This window comes from Nanorana parkeri, unplaced genomic scaffold (genome assembly GCF_000935625.1).
Source record: "Nanorana parkeri isolate BGI_ZX_2015 unplaced genomic scaffold, ASM93562v1 scaffold557, whole genome shotgun sequence".
Taxonomy (NCBI): Eukaryota; Metazoa; Chordata; class Amphibia; order Anura; family Dicroglossidae; genus Nanorana; species Nanorana parkeri.
Window position 1 is genome coordinate 420,959 of NW_017306825.1, and position 24,328 is coordinate 445,286.

The 24,328-nt window shown below is 40.7% G+C and overlaps 1 protein-coding gene across 1 annotated transcript in view; it reads right to left on the bottom strand.

Annotated features, from left to right (window-relative positions):
* Positions 1–24,328, bottom strand: part of SEZ6 (seizure related 6 homolog) — a 218,825-nt gene that overhangs the window by 20,286 nt on the left and 174,211 nt on the right. Inside the window, exon 11 of the mRNA XM_018562039.1 lies at positions 23,211–23,405. Within this exon, the coding sequence (XP_018417541.1) occupies positions 23,211–23,405 (195 nt within the window). The remainder of the gene's footprint in view (positions 1–23,210; positions 23,406–24,328) is intronic.

Below are 24,328 nucleotides of genomic sequence, written 5' to 3' on the forward strand. Positions count from 1 at the left end.
CTCCCTGGCCAGCAGACCCCCACAAACACCAGTTCAGGGTTGTGGGGAGAGACCCTTGTCCTCATCAACATTGGGACAAGGTGCTTTTCCAGGGTGTTTTGGGTGTTGGGTCCCCCTTAAAATTCCTACCAGACCTAAAGGGTCTGATATGACTTTGAAGGGGAATCCCACACTTTTTTTTTTTTAACATTGGAGGACCCCCCGAAAATTCCTATCAGACCTAAAGCGTCTGGTATGATTTGGAAAGGGAACCAAGTTTTTTTTTTTTTTAATTCTATTTTTGAACAAAATTCTATTGCTTCATTCCAGTGTTTGTTCAGCTTTGCGGAGCCGAAGCATGTTGGTTCGGCTCGGCTGTGTTCGGCTGTGTACTTAGTCTGCTCTATGCACTATTGGGAATAGCGCATACTGCAGCCCTTTGGTTTGGCTGAACTGAAGGATTTTCTGCAGCTAGAGCGAGCCAAAGGCTTAGCCGAACATTCGGCTAAATCCTTTGGCTTTTTAGTGAATTTCCCTAAATGTAGCTTTTTTTTAACCTAGCAATCCGTAGAGTTTTCAAGACTCGTAAGGACTCATTCACACAAGGCTAACACGGGCTGTACCATGCAGGTCCGGGTGTCCGTACACGTGTGTATCCAGGTATGCGTCCAAGTCCAAGTACGGACACCCGGACCTGCACGGATGTGCAGTTCAGGTGTGCAGATGACAGCGTACAGCCGAGTCCTCCCATAGGGAAGAACAGGCTGCTGTGCACAATCACACACAGCACCTATCCCTCCCAGGATCGACCCGTTATGAGCATGCACGGACATGTATGACCTGTGTTAACACCGTGTAAATAAGGCCTTAACATTTATTTTTAATGTTTATGAACAAAGCATGTGTATCATTATGTACATTTCCCACTCACATTGATGGTAAACAAAGCTCTGACAGGAATTCTCTCCTGCACCAATTTGTGTCTCCAAATATTCTGTTAATGACAACTACAGAAGTTTATTTCTGGGCTTCTGATAACACAATGTTACATATTATTGCATGTAAAGTTTCTCTTTAATTAAACACAAAAAAAAAAAACAACACTTTTTCAATGACTATGTCTATATCAGGCTGTGTATCAGTGATACTGTGTCTTAGGTTCAAGGCCTGTTCCTTATCCCAGTCACAAATCTTCCAACAGACAAGCACAGGATGTCTGAGCTGAGGCAGATTTATTGTTGAGATTGATACAGGGTGAAGTGTAGAAATGCACAGTCTGATACATGCTGTTATTGGTTTTGTCATATGCTTCTTCCTTAAATCCTTCTGTACAGAATAGAAAAAATATATCAGAATCCATAGAATTTCTTAATTATCAATGGTTGAGGAGGAATGCAGCACTGGCTGGCAGGATTGTTAATGGTGCATGTGTCACCTAGGTATATATATTAACTATACACTGAGTGGCCAGATTATTAGGACCACCCCATCAGTACTTCGTTGGGCCACCTTTTGCCTTCAATAATGCGGCGATTCTTTTTGGCATTGACTCCACGAGATGTTAAAGGTGATGCGAGGAATCTGACACCATGCCTGATGAATAGCACTGTCCAGTTCTGTGAGATTTGATGGTTGTGGAACCAGCTGCCTGATGGCTCTTTCAACTTCGTCCCACAAATGCTCAATTGGATTGAGATCTGGTGATTGTGGAGACCACCTAAGCAAGGTAAAGTCTCCCTCATGTCCTTGAAACCACTCCTGCACAATACGAGCACCGTGGCATGGCGCATTGTCTTGTTGAAAGAAGCCATCTCAATTGGGATACGCCATCAACATGATAGGATGAACTTGATCAGCAACTATACTTTGGTATGTTATGCTATTCAGACGTTGTTCCACACAAATTAAAGGGCCCAAATCATGCCAGGAAAACACGCCCCAAACCATAACACTGCCCCCACCAGCTTGAAGGGTTGTACTCATGCATGTGGGGTGCATGCTTTCATGCTGTTTCCACCAAATTCTCACTCTGCCATCTGCTTGATGCAACTGGAAATGTGATTCATCAGACCACATGACTTTTTTCCAATGCTTGACTGTCCAATCCTTGTGTTCCTGTGCGAATTGGAGACGTTTTATCTTGTTAACTGCAGACAGCAAAGGTGTTTGAACAGGCCTTTCGGCTTCCATATCCCATACGATGCCGTGTAGGGCAAACAGTGCGTTCAAAGATAATTTGAGAGGATCCCTGATTAAGATCTGCAATAATTTGATGCACTGTTGCCCTTCTGTTGTCTTGTACCAGTCTTGCCACTCTCCGTTCTGCCCTAACATTGACTAGTCGCTGACGTCCACAATTCGCACGTTCAGACCCAGATTTTCGCCTGACAGTCCAGTCTTTAAACACTTTAACAACAGCTGCTCTTGAACATTTAATGAATTCTGCTGTTTTGCTGATACTCGCTCCATGGCTCCTAGCGCCAACAATAATCCCACGTTCAAAGGCAGTTAAATCGCGTGGTTTACCCATATCTTCAGAAAAAAATCACTTCTACTGTCGTGGTAAACAGCCTGCTTCCTATTTATAATGGTCTGGCCCAATAGCAACTTCAGTGAGGAATTATAGCTAATTTGCCTACAAACGTTAGGTGGTCATAAGGTCATAATAATCTGGCCACTTAGTGTATGGTGAAGCTGTAAGTATAGGCAAATAGCTAAAGAATGAGAAATAATAAAAAGAACGATTAACACAGAAAATCATTTTAGATCCATTTTTTGTCTCTTCCTGTCTTCCTGTCAGCTGACAATCTCTCAGGAGGCCTCTCCAAAACCAATGGCTGGCACTCAGCTCTCAATAAAGTAGATCTCTAATCTAATCCTATCCCTACGAATTAGACAAGACTTGAGTCTCTAGTCTTACAGATCAAAATTGGTGTCTTCAATGGCAAACAGGCGGTACAACAAACTGTCACCCAACTGGAGATCAAAGTCTCATCCGTTTTGGTGGAGAAAGCATGCAGTCCCTTCAAGATTGGCACTTACAGTACTGTGCAAAGGTTTTAGGCAGGTATGAAAAAATGCTGTAAAGTAAGAATGTTTTCAGAAATGAAAGTGTTAATAGTTTAATCAATTAACAAACTGGAAGGTAAATGAACAGAAGAGAAATCCAAATCAAATAAATATTTGGAGTAACCACCCCTTGCCTTCAGAGCATCATCAATTCTTCTAAGTACACTAGCACACAGTTTTTGAAGGAACCTGGCAGGTAGGTTGTTCCAAGCATCTTGGAGTACTAACCAATATTCACAATCACAAAATGGTGGAGTACTTCACACTTTTACCGTCCAGAATATCCTGTTAATGTACCAGAATGGCAACACAAATAGATGCTTACACCCTTATTTGGTTGCTGCAGCCACTGTGCTAGGTCATGCATCTGTGTTCCCACCCACATAGCCTACTTTGTGTTTGCCTGCAGTGGAGACCCACAAGGACCGAAATATCAACCTGATGCTAGTTCACCAAGCAGAAAAAGACGTTGTGCTAATAACGGCACTCACTGACAACAGCAACCATTTTGCAGTAGGCTTCCTCTTAGATTAGGTCTGCTATCCAAAAATTGTTCAACCTATTAATTTTATCCACTGCACTATTCTGGACTTAGCTGTCTCCAGAACCACCTGGTAACCACCCACACCTCTATTAATGGACAAGATTGAATTTGTTTCTCTAAATGTTAAGGGCCTCAATATTCCATTGTAGGGTTCCTGGACACCTGGGTACTTGAAAAGACTGAAAGCCCAAGTAGCCTATCTCCAAGAAACACACTTTCACACAGAGAAAGCCCCTCTAATTAAAAATGTTATATTCTCTCATATCTAAATTGGTGTCAATCCTTATAGCCTGGTCTGTAAACAGCATCTCAATGATGTCCTCGCCATTGGGGAGGGTTGTTTCTTCTTTGTCCATCAATGCACAAAAAGTTACCCTAGTTAAATACTCCCCCAATACATATCAACTCCAATTCCTTGAACCCAATTTAGATGAACTTGATACATTTGTTGAAGGCATTCAGATAACGGGAGGTGAATGTTACCCTGGACCCACTACTAGACATTTCCAGAGGAGTTACTTACCTGTCTTACAACATCCTTAAAAGGTTTAAACATAGACTGGCTTCAGACAGATTAGTCAAAGTATGGCGCACTACCCACTCCGATAGTTATTATACTTACTCTTCTTTATAACAAACCCTAAAACTTTTTTACCAAATTTAATACAGGAACTTAAAATCCCATTTAAAATTTAACATCCAAGAATCACAAGGTATGAATATCTCAGATCCTAAACACCACATAGGAATTCAGAAAACCTTCCCACTTAAATGGGCAAGTATGGATTTCATTTTTATACACATTTAAATCAGCTTCTCTGTCACCCAGATGTATGGACTAACTTTCCCCTTTCCTCTCTACTATTTATACAGACCTCCAAAGTTGGTGTTAAAACTGCTTCTCCTGGTTCAGAAGAAGGATATCATAAAGATAAATGTACTCCCTCAATTCCTATGCCTGATAAACACTATACCCATTCACACCCAAACATTTCTTAATATCGCTTTGCAGAGAATGCTTAAATTTCCAATCCCACCGCAGTGATAAAGCCCAAGTGACTCTTCCTGAATTGAACGGTGGCATCATTTTCCTGGACTCTTGCCTTTACTTTGAAGCAAACCATAGGCAAGCATCATAGATTGGTGCAGAAATGTGCCTATCAAAAATAGGTTCCCCTTGACCCACTGGCCATGGACACCTTGTAACCATATTATATATCTCCTATCATTTCATCCACCCCACCCCTGACTACTTAAAATTCCATCTCCCAAAAGCTTATCTTGCTATTTGCCCCATGCTTTCAAGATTGTTCCTTCTTGGCTTTCTTGTTTACTGAAAATCCAGACTACTCCATTTCACAACAGGTGACGAGATCAAATCTATTTCTGAAATCCAACACATGGTTGCCCCTCCACTTGACTTTTAGAGAGCCACACAAAATGCACTGTTAGACCCTCACTAAGCTATGCTCCACTCATACAACCCACAAAAGGCCATATCCCATATTACATAATACAATGCGAAAAGGACTTGGATCTGACTTTCTCCAAAGACCAAACATTTTCCATTTTGCCCACCAGGCCTCCATAGTCAAAAACATTCAGGAAACAGGGTATAAAATTCTTGCCAAGTGGTACCATGTCCCGACTAAATTACTTAAACTGTTCAATGCAGAGGGAACCATGTTGCATACCTTTTGGAGCTGTACAATTATACCACCCTTGGAAAAAACAAATTCTACAAATTTATTGAAAAACTCACAGACAATGACCTAGAATAAGAACCTGCCAGATACCTCCTACACCTTAATGATATCTCCAAACAGCGTTTCAAATAATATTTCTCATACATTATGATAATATGCAAATAATATTGCTCATACATGTATACTCATATTATGGAAACATACACAACCCCTTAGAATCTCTCAATGGTTGGCCAGGATAAATGATGAGAAATGTTGAGCACCTAACCCTCTCCCTCAAAAACCGAGATTTAGGAAAACTTGTTACTATTGTTCTGAATGTAATACTCCTGTGGAGCACAATGCTCCTTTTCCTCTTACTCCCTGTTGAGACTGGAAGTGTTGTGAAGACAGGAAGTGACTGGAATTTCTACAATGGGTACACAGATAAAAGAAAAACACATTTTTAGAAGAGTGAGGAAGGGTTTTAAATTCTGACAATCTATATCACCCCTATTTTCTGTGCAGACATTACAGGGACAGGATGTAAGGAAAGATCTCCACAAAGGTGTCCCAGCCAGAAAAAAAATGACAAAAATGTTAATTCTTCCCCAATCTTTCCAAAATTAAACAATCGTGATTAGCTGATTTTTCAGGAAATGTGTCACAACTCATTCCAGTGGCTTCTTTCATTGGACTAATGGTCCCACAACAATTCACACTAGCAGATATCTATCTCCAGTTAACAGGGCTTTCATGTGACATTATGGTGATTGAATGGCCCTGCAGAGTTTAAATGCCAGGAATTGAACAAGCCTCTGGCATGAGTGGTGAATCATTTTGAGATATTTCATGATCTGTCCCGTGGCCTAGGTGACTGAAAATCATCAAAGACGGTTATCTACCAACGGTTTCATTAATCCCTACCCCAGACCTGTTAGTCTGCTTGTTTGGCCTCCCCTGGACATTTGTGAATAAATCCATATCCCCTTTATTATCATTTTGAATCGTAATTTATACATTTAAGAGGAAGTATTTGTTTTCCTTTCAGAGTGAAAATCAAGCATTTTCAGTGCAAGCTGGCATGTTAAATGTCTGAGGCTACATTCGCATTAGCACTCCTGCGCTTATTTAAACACCGAGAAAATAGGGAAGTATAGACAAACTTTTATTTTCCTTTTTTTAGATGTACCTGCCTTTTTGCAGGCTTAGCTCCATTTATCTGCATTTAGCCATACTTATAGTTTCTAATTGGATCGTGGATGCACAGGTGTGTGTGGGGGGAACAGTCAGAACGGCCGACTAACAGCACCCCCTCCCTTGCTGACAGCTCAGCAGCCCACCACTTCCCTTCTCTCTTCAAAGTTGAGTTTATAAAATGAAAGGTAAAAAGACTACAGAGATTGAAACTGACATGACCTGTTGATAAACAAAGTGAATGATCATCATGTTAGCGCTGATATAGGAGCCAATAGCTTTGTCAAAACAGAGCTATGTCACTGACAGCTGGCCCTGCATTTCATTTTAGCTGCACTCAATGTTCAACTAGAAAGAAATACCGTACTTTCACAAAGAATAAATGACCCAATTAAAAAATAATACAAGTTGAATGAAATATTTACAAAGATAGCACATTTTTTACATTTATCTGTTCATTTGTACAAAAGGTTAATGTTTAGGGTTCCTGTGTTCCTTAATATCTAACATCATGTTCCCAGCTATTTTTTTGCACAAGTCCAGGATAACTGAAAGGAGCTACCAACGGAACCATTTAAAGCCCACTGCTCTTTTAAAAGCCACTAAAACTACCTTAATTCCACCTACCCTATTGACTCCAAGGCATTTAGTCGATTTGTTGAATTACACTAAAATGTCCCGATTTTTCACTGAAATTTGTCAAACTAAAAATTTATTTCACTCATCCCTAGCAACAATATAAGACAAGGCAGGTGGTGCTGCGAATGAAATCTGTGTATGTTGATTCCAACAAATCACTCAAACTGAGTGCAGTAGGACCTTTGGCCTATAATTATATTATATTTTATTATAATATATTATAATATTCTGTGTCCAACAATTTGGTCATCACTGTCCAATTGTAAATGCCTATACTACGACTTACTACTCTGCTTGCAAGAATGTCTCTGTGGCTCACCAGCATTACTGTATTACCTTTGTTTTCCCATAGTAATAAACAAAGCCCTTTCACTGCCTCTGCAATACTTTTAAACTGTACTTGTAGGTGAATTCTGCCAAAATTGACAAATTTCACTAAAAAGTTACAATTTTTTACTGCAATTTTGGCAAAGTGAAAATGTACAATTTCACTTATCCGTAATGCCCGTATGACAAAAGGGATGGACTGCATTGTTAGATTTCAGCAGCGGGTGGTGCTGCAGATTAAATCTGTAACTCTGCATACTAAAACATTTCAACTATGTGCAGAAGAATATTTGCAATATACTTGCTCTGTCCACAAATTTGCCAGCCTGTTGAACAATTGACAGTTGGACAACTGGGCAATAATAAGCAACATTTTGCTTATTATTGCCCAGTCACTGATGTATATTCTACCACATCATCACAAAAGACACTGTTGATTAGTTTGCAAGAATCCCTCAGTGGCCAGCCAGCATTATTGTTACATTCTAATGTTTTTCACATGGTAAGTAACTGCAATGTCCCTAGACAATTTGTTTTGTATAGCTGTAGAGTTCTGCAGCCAGAAACCTTTATCTAAATGCACAAATATCAGGAATAATTTGAGATAAATCCACAGCTTTTATTTCCTGTGTTCAAACGTATTCCTGCACATGGTTTTTGCCGCAGATTTTTTTTATCTTTAAAAAAATATTTATTTCAGAATTGCTTGTGAATGCCTTTTTTTCATCTGAAGGTTATTTTCTTCCACTAAAGGAACCTTGTACAAATATCGAAAGAAAATATGATTTGCTTCAAATGCATACCAGCCTTAGTGTCTGTCTTCTATTATTTTATGTGTTCTTTTCAAGTCTCTGAATTCATCTCAAAACCATTTGTATTGTTGCTATTCCCATACAATACCATTGGCTTGAGATAAAGAAGAATGAGCTTTTGCAATGGTTCTCTAGCATGTATAGGCCCCTATGGAGCAGAGATTTTCTTCTAGTTCAATGCAATGCTGGATTGATAGTAAAACCAGCCCTGGCAAATGAAACACAACTACCTGAAGTATGTTTATCTATTAGTGTTACTGCTTTGATTCCACATCACTGTAGGGCCTGGTTATAGAGTGAATATAGGCTGCTGTGAAGTTTGCTCTTCAATCAAAACAGAGCTGATAGAGCAAAAGAGCCTAAGGATGAGTTGGCTCCATGTCATCAGTAGTGGACATGACACAGCTTTATCAAGCTATGCCATGTAATCACCATGTCAGTGCTGACATGACCTCTCATCAGCATGTAACTGCTGATATATTGATCAGTGACTTTCTTTATAATGTTGAATGTTCATTTGATTATTGTTAAACTGTAGGCAAGAGTTTTGGGCCAATGGCTAAACTATACTTTGTCACACAGCAGATACCAGACTTGCTGGATTGCTTTTCAGGATATGTTTAAATATAGGTTTTATAATATTAAAATCTCCTACAGTAATCACACATTTTAACTGCTTACAGTGACATTTGGCTGAATGAATTAGCATATTTTAATAATAGCTGTTTCAGGCAGAAAGCACTTTTTTAACCTTTGGCTTTATCTGATATTGAGTGTCAGTATAATATGAGATTAAAGATGGTTTTTGACTTTTTCTTATACAACATTATACTGAATGTTTCTAACGTCAGCTGTAAAGGAGATAACCTCAGATTGAACAGGTTGCATATAATGTCATTATAGTACAACTTATTGCTGGATTGTGTGGCTCACTTTGCTCTCTTAACTGTAAAGTCCACTATAACGTCCACAATCTCCCCCCATAATTCTGTTACATTGCATTCCTTATAATATTTCTGCAAGTCTAACAGAATGTGGTAACAGTGATTGACAGATGTAGAGAGAAGTTTTATCAGTTAAAACGTTCTTGCCCTTTTTCTCCTTTTTCCTTCACTTTACTTCTGTTCTCGGCATTCCCCGTTTTGTGCTTTTATTTAATATTTGTTGATCCAGCAACCACAAACTACCATCTAATCTCCTGGATCATTGTTATATTTATGTGCGATGGTCTGTTTCCATAATATATTATTTTTCTTTTTTTTTTATACCTGGATATATTCTTTTTTGATAATTTTCCATTTCTAAGTACGGTATCTATGCGTTTTTGTATTTTGTGTCTTCTTTTTCAATAAACATTATTACACAGTAAAAAAGTTTAAAACATATTTTTGGTTATACATTTGCAACTGCCTGAGGTTTTTTTTATAGTTTAAAAAGGTTTTTCGGCAAAGTTACAACCAAAAACAGCTTTGTATACAGTTGAACTACACATTTAAAAATATTGCATATTCTGCCCGCCCAGTGATTCCCAAGCATATTTCCTTCTTATATAGCTAGGAGGGTAACACCACTATTCAAAGTCTACAGCACTGCAGTTTCCTGTGTGACCTTCCCGGCTGTAGTCTGCTCACTGGACGATGGATATTGGCATGGTCCTTTCCTGTTCTCCCTTCTGCAAACCCACCTAAGCACTTTGCTCTTCCAGCTTCCAGCGTGTGAACATGCAGCTAAGTCTAATAGACACAACACAAACATTTGCAGATTTCTCTTGTGTCGTGGATTGTGAGAAATCAGTCTAATGGCAGAATTATGGTAACAATACTAAGGCATTTTAAAGGGAAATTATAATCATTTTGGTTTTCTTTATTTTAAGATGAACTGCGGTTATAAAGTATCAGACATGCTTATCAGCTTGGGTCCAGCTAGGCCCAATGTAAGCATGCATATGCCATAAAAGAAATAGACAAGAAAGGGGCGCCTTTTCCCAGTGCAGATCAGTTTTATTCAAATAATAAGGTAAAATAGAAATTGACAAGCACTCACAAGGGTGGATTATCAACAGGCATTTAGAACAGTGCAAAGACCGGGCCGAAGATGCAGGCAGCAGCAGTCTGTGTGATACGTCCTATGTACAGATCGATATAGAGGAGTGTCGCTGCGTTTCTGGGGCACGCCCCCTTCTTCAGGACAGATGTCGATACTCCTCTATATCGATCTGGATGTAGGACGTAGCAGCCGGAGCTACTCCAGTGCTTACTGCCATCTTCCAGGTCCTGTATGGCTCTGTGCTAAGGTGTTCTCTGATTAGGCGAGAGGCAGATCTTGAGGTCACTGCCCTTCATCCACTCAGAGAATGCCTTGTATTTATTGAAAATACTAGGCAGGGGAAGCTTCTCAGCATGGCACCATACAGGACCCAAAGATTGTGGCTAGCATGGTAGCAGCTGCTACAGTACTTTACAGGATCCCCAGCAGCCAATCGGGAATATTATATGTATACTTACAATGGGCCAAGCTTGACCAATGTAAGCATGCATCATACTTTACAATTGAGTTCAACTTTAACTATTTTTAAGGTTACATGTTTCAAACGGTGTGTGTATGTGTGTATATATATATATACACAGGTGAAACTCGAATAATTAGAATATCGTGCAAAAGTAATGGCAGTAAGTGCTGCAAAAGGGGAGACGTGCGGTACCTCATATTCCGGGTGAGGCATCCCCCGCCCCCGCTGGCCGAAGTTCCGCCCCGCTGGATGAAGCTCCGCCCCCAACCCATCCCCAAGCTAGTGTGAAGGAGGAAGGGAGGAGCCACCCTGTCTCTCACTAACTACCTGTCAAAAGCCGGATGCAGCGCTGGCTGTAATTAACAGGCAGCGCTTCATCCATGACAGGTTACACAGCGGGAGGATTACCCTGCACTGTAACCTCTACCTGTACCCTGCTCTGCTAATCTGAATGGAGAAAAAGCTATCAGCTTTAGACTTGAAGCTGACAGCTTTTTCCTACCGTTTAACTGCTCGTTAACACTAATATCTAATCAAACAATTACATGGCAGCAACTCAATGCATTTAGACATGTACACATGGTCAAGACCGTCTGCTGAAGTTCGAAATGAGCATCAGATTAGGGAAGAAAGGCAATTTAAACGACTTTGAACGTGGCATGGTTGTTGGTCTGAGTATTTAGGAAACTGCTGATCTACTGAGATTTTCATGCACAATTATTTCTAGGGCTTACAGAGAATGGTCTGAAAAAGAGAAAATATCCAGTGAGTAGCATTTCTCTGGGTGAAAATGCCTTGTTTATGTAAGATGTCAAAGGAGAATGGCCAGACTGGTTCAAACTGATAAAAAGAAAACAAAAAACCCAACTAACCCCTCGTTATAACTGAGGTTTGCTGAAGAGCATCTCTGAACACACAACACGTTCAACCTTGAAGCAGATGGGATACAGCAGCAGAAGACAACACCGGGTGCCACTCCTGTCCTGTCAAATAAACATCTAATACAGGGTGCACTCATGACATTTGATTCATAGAGCGTGGGTTGTCTAAGGAGGGAGCACATAAGAGGCTTTTTACTTTCACACTGTGCTTCTCTGACTGAAACCGCATGCTGACTGACTAGCACACAAAAAGGAAGGGTGTAAGATGAGTTCCTAGTGTCACTTATTCACTCATATGTGTACATTTTAGATTGAGCTACTGAGCTATGTAAATAACAGACCTTTTTTCATAAAATGGGAGCAGAACCTAAACATGGGCAACCTGAAAAGGTACCCAGAGCTTCACCTGATGGCTGGATTTGAGAATACAAAAAATTCACGGGCTATATTACTTGACTAAAAAGAACTGTAAAAAATCTGACTTTATAGCATATACAAATATTTACAATACGTTCAAAACTGCTATGCATTCCCCTTAAATACAGTTTAATTTTTGAACAAATGCCTAACTAGACTAGAGTGTGTCCTTTATATTTTCCTAGATTTCTGCACTAACTTTGAAAGTCTTTGGATGTCATCCCAGTCCCCAAGGTACGCTGCCTCCTTATTGCCCTTTCCATTGTTAAATTCCTAGCTCTCCTCTGTTCTTCATATCAAAACAAATATCTAGACTGTGAAAAACAAATAGTTACATGTATTATATTTGCAGTGGCACTCAGATGCAGGACTGCCAGATATAATAGCATCTCACTCTCATCCTCCCTAGACACCTTGGCTCCCCTCACTACACGCAGACCACGTCCGCTACAACCGTGGCAAACTAAAGTTACCGGACATCAAAAAAGACAAAGTCGCACTCTGGAGCGACTGTGGCGGAAAAATAGGCTTCTACAAGACTTAACCCTGTACAAAGCTGCCCTGATAAAATATAACTCCTCCCTCCGTGCTGCCAAACAAACTTATTTTGTCACTCTCATTAACACACTCTCATCCAGACCTCGTCAACTCTTTTCTACCTTAAGTCTCTACTATGTCCTCCACCACCACCACCCACTAACTCACTCACTGCCCAGGACATTGCCATTCATTTCAAAAACAAAATAGATACAATTCGGGATCAGATCGCCACTGTCCAATCAACTGCCCCTTTTATTATAGTACCTGATCCTCCATCACACGTGTTACTTTCCTCTTTTGACCCAGTCACCACAGAGGTGGTTACTAAGCTTCTCTCTGACACCCACCTCACCACTTGCCACCTAGACCCTGTTCCCTCAAAACTACTTCGGTCACCCTCCTGCTTTATCCTACACTCTCTTACTCACATTTTCAATCTTTCCCTCTCTACTGGAATCTTTCCTACCCCTCTCAAACATGCACTAGTCACCCCAATACCCCAAAAACCTTCACTGGACCCTACCAACCTCAATAATTTCAGACCTATCTCCTTACTCCCATTCACCTCTAAACTACTAGAACGCCTTATCTACAACCGCCTGAGTTGCCACCTCGCTAATAACAACCTTTTGGACCCCTTTCAGTCCGGCTTTCGCCCCAAACACTCCACTGAAACCGCCCTCCTAAAACTCACCAATGACCTAATAACCACTAAAAACAACTGCCACTATTCCTTACTCTTGCTATTAGACCTCTCTGCTGCTTTTGACACTGTTGACCACCCGCTGCTCCTCAAAAAACTCCACTCGCTCAGCCTACAAGACTCTGCTCCCTCATGGTTCTTCTCCTACTTATCTATGCGCTCCTTTAGTGTCACTTACAATTCTAATTCTCCTCTTCCTCTTTCTGTATGGGTCCCCCAAGGCTCTGTCCTTGGACCCCTCCTCTTCTCCATCTACACCTCCTCCCTTGGTCAACTGATAACCTCACATGGCTTCCAATACCAGCTCTATGCTGATGTCACTCACTAATCTATTAACTGACATATCCGTCTGGATGTCACAACATTTCTTAAAACTCAATCTTTCAAAAACTGAGCTCATGATATTTCTTCCACCCCGTGCACCTTCCCCCAACCTTTCAGTTGAGATTGATAACACAACTACCCAAACCTCCCCTCATGCCAAGGTCCTAGGTGTCATCCTTGACTCGGACCTCAACTTTCTTCCCCACATCCAATCGCTATCCAAATCCTGCCACCTTCACCTTCGTTACATCTCCAAAATACGCCCCTTCCTCACCAAAGAAACCGCAAAACTACTCATCCACTCGCTTGTTATATCTTGTCTTGACTATTGTAACTCCCACCTCATTAGCCTTCCACTACACAGGCTATCCCCCCTTCAGTCTATCATGAATGCAGCTGTCAGACTCATTCACCTTACCAACCGCTCAGTGTCTGCATCCCCCCTCTTGTAAGCCCTCAGGGGCAGGGCCCTCCTTAACATCTTGTCTTGAATTGTGTTGTAATGTCTTCTTTATATTGTAAAGCGCTGCGCAAACTGTTGGCACTATATAAATGCTGTGTAATAATAATAATAATAGACTGTGAAAAACAAATAGTTACATGTATTATATTTGCAGTGGCACTCAGATGCAGGACTGCCAGATATAACATACAAAAAGCCAAACCTTTGCTAAAATCTAGCCAAATGTGGTTAAGACATGTCAATGAATAGAAATTGTTTGAAAAGGAGCACACATTGGCATATACACGCATTAATGTTATATTTCTGGAGGTAGATGCAATGAATAGTAATTGAGTGAAAACTAGGCATTCCAGCAACCATGTAAATATGGTCTAATGACAAGAGACTGATAATACTGAGACACTGAAGAGAGATGAAAAGCAAAACACAGAAGAACTTCATAGTGATGAAAGTTATAGGCAGGTGAATTGAAGGGAAGAGGATCTACACTGAAGGTAATTAAGCCCTCATTTAACTTCAACAGATACACTGATTTGGATCAATCAGCATCTCTAGATTTTTGTAAATATAAGCATGATCAGGGGTCTGTGGCTCAGCACGCACAAGAGGATTCACACAATATGGTGCTGATTTCCCTGCTGCATAATGACAAGGTGACAATACCTAGTAGTAGATCATAGCTATTACGGTAATGGCAACACTATAGGCAGGAGAGAGGGAGACAGCACAATAAGGGCTAGACTAGAGACTGGGCTTAAAATACAGTTAAATAAGAAATAAAGCCAAACCTTCTTTTTGGATTTAGTCCTTTTTTTGGGTCAAATAAGTAATGTACTGCTGTGACCCAAAGTCAGCATTTAGTGGGCTACTGTCCGCCAGTTGCTGACAGCGCAGAGCCGCACTGCAGCCGGGAAAGAATCCCAACAATATTGTTGGGATCCACCCTGCCACTTGATTGACAGCTGGCTCTGCCTCTCTACAGGCAGAGCCAGCTGTGCCCGCCCACTCCCCTGTTTGTCCCTCCAATAAGTGCTGAGGGTGGGGGCAATCTCTGCATGGAGTGGTGACTGACTGTCACCGCTCTCTGCAGGGAGAAGAGCATGAGCTGAGTGATCAGTAATTCGTGTTCACTCAGCTTGCAATCTATAGAACCGGCATGTGACACCTGCCGCCTCTGCGTATTGTGAAGCATACATTTAACTCTCCCAATACTTCTCTTTTAAAGGTACACTTCTTAGTATCTGAAAGAAAGCTGGCCATAAACTGGCAGATTTTCATACATGCAAAATATCCCCTGAACTTTTGATCATGCCATCAGAGTCCTGATGAATATCGTATGAAATTGTGCTTGAATCTAATATTCGATTTTGGAATATATGAGGTTTCCTGCACAAAAACTACACTCTCTGTTTGAATTTTGTTAGAAATTTTTTCCCCCATCCTGCTCCTTCAATTTTGCTGTCATTATGATCCAAAAGACTTACCAGACATGTGGATCCTTGGCATTGGTGGCGAGTTTATGTCATTTGACACAAATACAAACTAATTGCTTATTATTTTAGTGTAATATGCTATTTTGTGGGGACAATTTTAAAGGGTGCATCTGCTTATAGAATAGTGAGATGGCACTAAGGCTCCATTCACATCTATTTGTAATGCGGGAGCACGTGCGATCTCACATCGCATGTTGCAATGCTAGGTGCGTTGCGGTGCCAATATTTATTAATGACACCCCAGTGTACCTAGCCATCGCATGCACATTTTATCACCCAATTACCATGAGATGTGGTGTGATGCCATTTAAGAAAAAAAGGGGCACGCAGGTCCCGATACTAACACAAGTTAAATTAAAAACATGTCTGTTTTTTCAAGGAATACATAACTGGAATAAAAGATTGTCATCTGCGTGGAGTTTAGCTTTAAAGTGATAAAACACTGCTGAAGCTTTATAGTTTATATAGCAGCACAACATGAACTAAGACATTTGAACAAAGCAGCAACATGGCATAACAAAATACTTTTGTTTTAAAAGCAATCTAAAATATTTTTTGTTACGCTAAATTTTTCACCAAGGACACCCCCACCTCATCCCCATGGTTACCAAATGCTTTGAAAGGTTTTCAGTGATGTCATTTGTGTGGAGGCGCTAATTATCAATCTCTTCCACTATCTTCTCTCCTTTGTTCTTTTTACAAACTAATTATGATGTTGTCATTAGCCAAAGAGTTGAAACCGACAATAATTATCTAATAAGATAATGAATTTCACAAAAGCCGGTTAAAAAGGAATGGAAATATATATATATTTTTTTGTGCCCACAGGCGAATGCAGACTAGATAACAGAACAGAGATTTTTGAGGAAGATAATTGTATGAATTTCTACATTATTTTATGGATTAGCTGGTTGTAAAATATGCACATATGTTTTCCAAATTGTGTTTTAACCTTGATACAATTATTGAAAATGATTGTGTGTTATTGAGACTATTAGAAATTAGAATAGACTGTTTCTAGCACAGTCATTTGAGAGGAAAACAAGTTGTAGTATAAATAGGGACATTTATATATACACTATATTGCCAAAAGTATTGGGACGCCTGCCTTTACAAGCACATGAACTTTAATGGCATCCCAGTCTTAGTCCGTAGGGGTCAATATTGAGTTAGCCCACTCTATGCCGCCATAACAGCTTAATCTCTTCTGGGAAGGCTGTCCCCAAGGTTTAGGAATGTGTCTATGGGAATGCTTGACCATTCTTCCAGAAGCGCATTTGTGAGGTCAGGTACTGATGTTAGATGAGAAGGCCTGGCTCGCAGTCTCCGCTAATTCATCCCAAAGGTATTCTATCGGGTTGAGGTCAGGACTCGGTGCAGGCCAGTCAAGTTCCTCCACCCCAAACTCACTCATCCATGTATTTATGTACCTTGCTTTGTGCACTGGTGCATAGTCATTTTGGAACAGGAAGGGGCCATCCCCAAACTGTTCTCCCAAAGTTGGGAGCATAAAATTGTCCAAAATGTCTTGGTATGCTGATGCCTTAAGAGTTCCCTTCACTGGAACTAAGGGGCCAAGCCCAACCCCTAAAAAGCAACCCCACACCATAATTCCCCCTCCACCAAACTTTACACTTGGCACAATGCAGTCAGGCAAGTACCGTTCTCCTGGAGACCAAGACACGTCCATCGGATTGCCTGACAGAGAAGCGTGATTCGTCACTCCAGAGAACACGTCTACACTTCTCTAGAGTCCAGTGGCGGCGGGCTTTACACCACTGAATTCAACGCTTTGCATTGCACTTGGTGATGTAAGGCTTGGATGCAGCTGCTCGGCCATGGAAACCCATTCCATTAAGCTCTCTATGCACTGTTGTTGTGCCAATATGAAGGCCACATGAAGTTTGGAGGTCCGTAGCTAATGACTCTGCAGACAGTTGGCGACTTCTGCGCACTGTGCGCTTCAGCATGCGCTGACACCGCTCTGTCATTTTACATGGCCTACCACTCTGTGGCTGAGTTGCTGTTGTTCCCAGTTGCTTCCACTTTGTTATAACACCACTAACAGGTGACCGTGGAAAGACATCCCGTAAAGCAGCACTCCAAAACTAATAGATCTGTGATATCCATGTTACAGGTCAAACAAATTATCTCAGGAGCATTTAGAAAAAAGGAAGACCATCAGCTACTAGTGCTGTATATGCGAAGCCACTAGCAATGACTCCCCAAATAGTTTACAGCGGAGCACCCCAATACAAAAACACCCCCCCAAAGTGTACCACTCCAGAAAGCATATGAAGATGTCCATGTTACAGCTCACACTAAACATATCCAGCATTTGGGAAAAGAATGACCATCATCTTCTGAAGCCCAATATGTAAAGCCACAGGCATTGACACCCCACGTCTATTACCATGGAGCACCCCAATACAAGGACAACCCCCCATAGATATTCACTAAAGATAGCATAACTAATGGAAGTATATACGCTGACCGCCAATGTAACAAAAGTATTCACACTGACCGCCGATGTAATGGAGGTATATATACTGACCGCCGATGTAACGAAAGTATTCGCACTGACTGTCAATGTAACAAAAGTAATCACACTGACCGCCAATGTAACAAAAGTAATCACACTGACAGCCAATGTAACAAAAGTATTCACAATGACCGCCAATGTAATGAAAGTTTTCATAATGACCGCCAATGTAATGAAAGTTTTCATAATGACCGCCAATGTAACAAAAGTGTTCACAATGACCGCCAATGTAACGAAAGTGTTCACAATGACCGCCAATGTAATGAAAATGTTCACAATGACCACCAATGTAACCAAAGTATTTACAAAATCCGCCAATGTAAGAAAGGTATACACCTTAAATTTACCTTGTTCTTGCAGTCTTCAGGCAGTTTCTTCTTCCTTAGCAGCGGGGGAGGGCGATTTGCATATGAATGAGATGGGATATTACATATGAATGGGTTGCGGCTTGTTGATATGCAAATGACAGCAGCCCATTCATATGCTAATATATCGGGCAGGCCAAGATATTAGCATATGTATGGGCCGCGGTAATTTGCATATCAATAAGCCGCGACCCATTTATATGTAAATAGTGCGGTTCCGGAGAGAGCCGACAGCAGAGGGAGCTGGGTGAGGAGGTGTTTTTCCGCCCTCCCCACCAGCGCCCTCCATCGGCCGATTGTGCTGCCTGTATGGAAGCGCCGGCTCTGTGTGGATCATTATAATTTATAAACAAGTATCCATCAGAGCCCCCAATGCCCCTGTCCTTGCCAGATTTCTACTTGACAGTCATCAAGAATTATTTCATATCAGATATTTCTGTAGATACTGTTGATTTGTTTCTGTGTGACTGTGTGTGCTGTACGCTGCACTATGTTGCTGTTTATTGCACTTGCTTGTATGGGGCTACTTTACAACACACCTAGGGACTATGGGGAACAAAAGTAGCCACCCTCCAGAAGGAAGGACAGTATCAATTCAGAGATGATTTGAGGATCTACAGCTGAGTGATGCACAAATAAGATACATTTTTGTTAATAGTTAAGATACTTAAATGCATTTTTAAGATTTAACTCCTGAATTTAGTGTCACTTCAATTACATTGAAGCCATGTGCAAATTAAACATTATTTTATGTGGGGTCCATGTAAAGTGCAAGGAGGATACCTGGGTTTTTAGCAGGGGAATGTGGAAATTATACAAAGTACTTAACTGTTTTAATGGTACATGAGGTCTGTTGGCACTGGACATAATCAGAAGATGACAGCCAGTCTTTGGCGTTGACTTCCTTTACATTACAGGAACAAGAAGCAAGAAATGGTTCAAACCCATATCAAGTTTTTTTGCTGTCTGTGTCCCATTAAAGAGTTTCTACTTCACTTCTAGACGTATCATTAAAATAGTTATGTAATCTGTATAATGCCCACATTTCTCTGCTGAAAGCTTAGGTATTCTCCATGCACCCCACTTTGGCCTTCTTGTTGCACAGAAAAAAGTTAATAATAATGTTTATTATTTGAGGCACAACAGGAAGTAAGAGGAGATTTCTCCAAAAAAGGGAAATCATCTTTAAGACTCTTGTCGTTAAGCAAGTGTCCCCATTGGGAACATTTTGCCTCTATTGCTCTTACTGTTGCAAATCTAAATTTTGCTTTCAGCCCCAGTGATAATGGTCACCAGGACAAATATAGAGGTAGAAATCTCCCCAGCAGTGACACAGACAGCAATAAAATCTTTGTATCAGTATGAGTCCTGCATGGCTCTGAAACATCAGTGGATATCCTTTTTTTGCACTTTACTTTTCTGCACCTTATAATGGAAACACCATAATTTTTGTGAGATTTTCGGCATGTTGGCTATTGGCTATTTCTTTGCAATAAAAAACTGATAGAGGTTTTAATGCATTCCTAATCTTCCTAATCTACCCCAAAATGGTTTTAGATGCACATTAAGAACTGTGTCATACACCACACTAAAGCACACCAGAACGGTGGTGTTCTTCTGTAACTTCGGTCTGCACAGTGTAGGAGCATATTATAGTCAAATTTGGAATCCTTCGTTTTCCAAGGAGGTTGTGGAGAGTGGCATCATCTGTTCCTAGGTAAGCAGGCCGGATGCCGGGCTATAAGGTAAGTATCTTTTAAAGTGACAATAAACTCAGGAGTTAAATCTGGAAAATGCATTCAAGTACCTTACCTATTAACAAAAATGTGGCCCTTTTTGTTTATGACTCGGCTGTAGATCCTCAAATCATCTCTGAATATGTGCTGACACTGTTCTTCCTTCTGCAGGGTGGCTACTTTTTTCCCATGGTCCCTATGTATGTTGTAAAGTAGCCACTATCCCAAGTGCAATCCCGTGATAAGACTTCAATACAAATTAGTAAACTAAACATGACATTGTAGTCCATCACGGGAGCAAGCTTGGAGCCCCTCATTTTAGATTAGGGGCTGGAGGCTATTAGATAGTTCTTAGTCATGTTTAAGTAACAGGTCCGCTTTAAAATCTGAACTATGAGATCACAAAACCAGTATGTGTAAATGGGTCTTAAAGCCAGCATCTCTGAAGTATGATGTCACGACTCTGCTGTAGCATCTCTCTTTTCTATCCAATAATTTACTACAGTTTTGTCCTTATAATTACTTGTATAATTACATTTTTAACTTACAATGCATGAGGTAAAGAATGTAAAACTGTAAAACTGCAACACAGCATAGTTTATTTAATCTGCTAACATAGTGTTATGATCTTCGTCTAACCTCCATAAGTGGTTTGATAATGAAAAAACTGTTGTAATTTTAGCTCCACCAGACCAGAGACCAACAGCACTTTGATGTAATTTTCTGCTACAGGAATGAATCAGTAAGCCGAGGCTGTTGAGTGGGGAGGAGTAAGGAGTATAGCAGAGGGTTAGGTGGGTGGAAAGCATATTTTCACTTAGATGAGACCAATTAAAGCTCTCAGGCAGCCTAATTAGCCGGTAGATTTCTCTTTCATCCCAACTTCATTCAGGCCTTTTTCATCTACAGATGTGTTCATTAAAGATGATTTAACTCTTCCTGTCATTTCACAATTTTCATACAAAATATGTCATTTCTTAGCAAAGAATGTACATGTGACCATCCATTTGTCCTGGTGGCATCCATTGTCGCTTCTGAAATGGTGTAAAAGCTAACGTGGGCTGCTGCTTTCCTGTAGTGGGTGGCTCTCTATTAGTAATTATGTTAAACTGGATTTAAATCAAAATATGTTTTCAATCAGTATCATTTCATAGCTGTATAATTGCCTCAGTCAGGTGCTGTGACAGGAGGAAATGAATCACACTGAATGAGATATCAATCCATCAGTCTTTCACACTTTCACTGCATGCCTAAATAGATCAGCAAAAAGCTTCAGCAAAATCAGAGTGTAGATACCAAGTTCCGAAGGGCTGGTTTACTAAGAAACAGGAATTTTGCTAGCACAAGATTGGTTGCATTTTGCAATGGTAAATGTCCACCATGACATTGGGTTGATTCGCTTGGGAGCATTTTCTAAACCATAATGCACTGCATGGCCTTTGAAATATGGGCATTATGCTTAGAATGGCCAATATGGGGGCTTTTGGTCAAGGCATAAAAGGGGGGCACGGAGCACCAGAGTATCAGTGAATAAGTGCAATTAGGAAACTGTACTTTAATTCTGATGGATAGTTCTTTAGGACCTTTTCCTTTTTGTTCTCATTATTGGGGTCTTTTTGTCTTTCATTTTGTGGCTGTTTTGAAGACAGCGGTTACTTTTAGCTGCTGCCCTATCCATAACAAACCTTTTTTTGCTGCAGGGCTTCCCTTAAAAAAGGGGGGGGGGGGGGTTGGTTTGAAGGGTTAGTGTTATTTTATGTTGGCTTTTATTTTATGTTGACAGGGCCTTTATTTGAGGTAAAACGTTTATTTTTTTGCAATTTTTTTTCATTAAAAGAGGTGGGGTTTCTTTTTTGTTTTTTTGTTGTTTTTATCTTATGCTGATAAAGCCTTTTTTTAAGTTTTAGTTGTTCAAAAAGGAGGCTTTGTTCTCGAAGATTCCTTTTGTTCACAACACTGCTGAATTGTTTGCAAGAAAAAAGAAACTAAGCACAAGGACATTATGTACCTAAATCACCTCAAATTACATCACTCACATTTATTAAATCCCCCATCCCCATAGATAAAATAAAAGTTAGGCATACACTGCTTTGGCATATTATCACTTTCTGTGGCCTCTGGTCAATTACTGCCGCTCAAAGCTGGTCTATTACTATTTGATGAAAAAGCATGTGTCACTGCTAAAGCTACCTAAAAAAAGCCTTTTATTTCAAACTGAGATTAATCAGAGTCGGGTGCTGCTGTATATAAGCTGGCTAATTGTGAAATATAAGATCTATGCCGCAGTCAAATATGTGCTGCCAGTGTGCACTGTTGCTGAGACTGTCTGAAAATTTTACTGTTCCATAACACCACAGCTTTAAACTATGAAAATGAGGTTTTCCTCATAGCATGTTTGGTGTCATTACGGTACAACTAAGGATTGGGGTATTAGGGAAAGACTGGGCTGGGCTGCAGGGGCCATCTGCTCCAATGGCCAGTAGTTATAAGATATATTGGTCTGGTAGCCCTAAGTGGAAATACTTCACCATTCAGACACAAATCATCAGACTGTCAGTGACACTTGCTGGGCATTATATAGCTGTGTTTAGGCCAGCGATCACAGCTTCTTCCAGAGGCCAGTCTTCCAGTTGATACAATGCATGTCAATGCACCTGTCCTACTGTGGTGTTTTGCAGGGACATTTATTGTGAATAGCACCCCAACGCACTTTACAGTAGAGACCAACACACTGAGCACCACAGCACACACCAATGCACATACCATGCATTTTGGTACTATAGTAAAAAGTTTTATGTCCATTGGCTGGTCTGCTGAGGTCCAGTGGCAGCCTATTCATTATGAATGGGCTGCCTTAACACAACGCACATATGTTACGAACCGCAACAGACTGTAGATGTAAATGAGTCCGAAGTATATGCTGGCGCATGATATATATTGATGTCGTGTTCAGGCAGTAATCTATTTATCAGTGTTACCTCTTACCCCTTTCACACGAGGGCAGGTCTCCGCTCCATGTGAGGTCCCATTGACACATGAGAAGCTCTGCTCCCACAACCTCATATCCTGGATAGCACTGGTAAGTCACAACTGTGCCATGGACTAGCTCAGACTGAGATGTCGTTTTCCAGCCATTAGGAATTTCCGGTAATTCTGGACAAGTATCGTTTCTTGGTACTTCTAAAAAGTGAACATAATTAAGCATTGTTATTTTTATGTTGTTTTCTATTTAGTCCTTTAAATAGACTAAAAATGGCATGTATTTTCTAAAAATAAAAATACTCAAAAAAATCTACAAAGTACAAATGGTTAAAAAGTGATTGTATATGGGTGTTATATAACAAATGCAAAATCAATCACACTAATTAAATCATTAAGAAAACTGTTAGTAATTACATTTAAAGTAGTATAAATAACTAACTTTTAAAAAATATATTTTTTTTTACATCCTTTGCTGCATTTCAGTGCCGCTAATCTCCTACAGCCTCTTTAGAACCATTTGCTGTCTACATGCACTAGCTCCAGTGATGGCTGCATGACAGTTCCCAATGCAGGTTTTTTAATGGTGACAACAGTGGAACATGCTTGTATAATGAGCATCACTTGAAGTTTCCATTGTGGGAGCGTGTGACAATGCAGTAGCACAACAAGGAGACAGGGACAGAGCGTTGTCACCCTATAAAAAGAAGTGCCTGCATGGCAGGTTCACCATGTATTATTTTAATTAAATCATCTGATTTAAGAAGAATGAAAATGCCTGTTTAAAAATACATTAAAGGAGAACTATGGGGTTAAGGCTTTTCCCCATAGTTCTCCTTAGGGTAACGGGAGGACACAAACTTGCATCCTCCCGTCACCCTAGGCTCAGTATACCGTGAGCTGTAGCTCGCGGTATACTGAGACGCCGCAGTATAACGCGAGCTGCTGCTCGCGGTATATTGAGACGCCGCAGCTGAAGCGAATCCCGACAATTATGCCGGGATCCGCCCAGCTGCGTGACTGACAGCTGGACCCGCCCCCTCCCCCGTCCGTTCCGCCAGTCAGCGCTGGCGGATTGGATCGGGGAGGGGGGAATCCAGCCCCTCCCCTGTCACGGCAGAGAG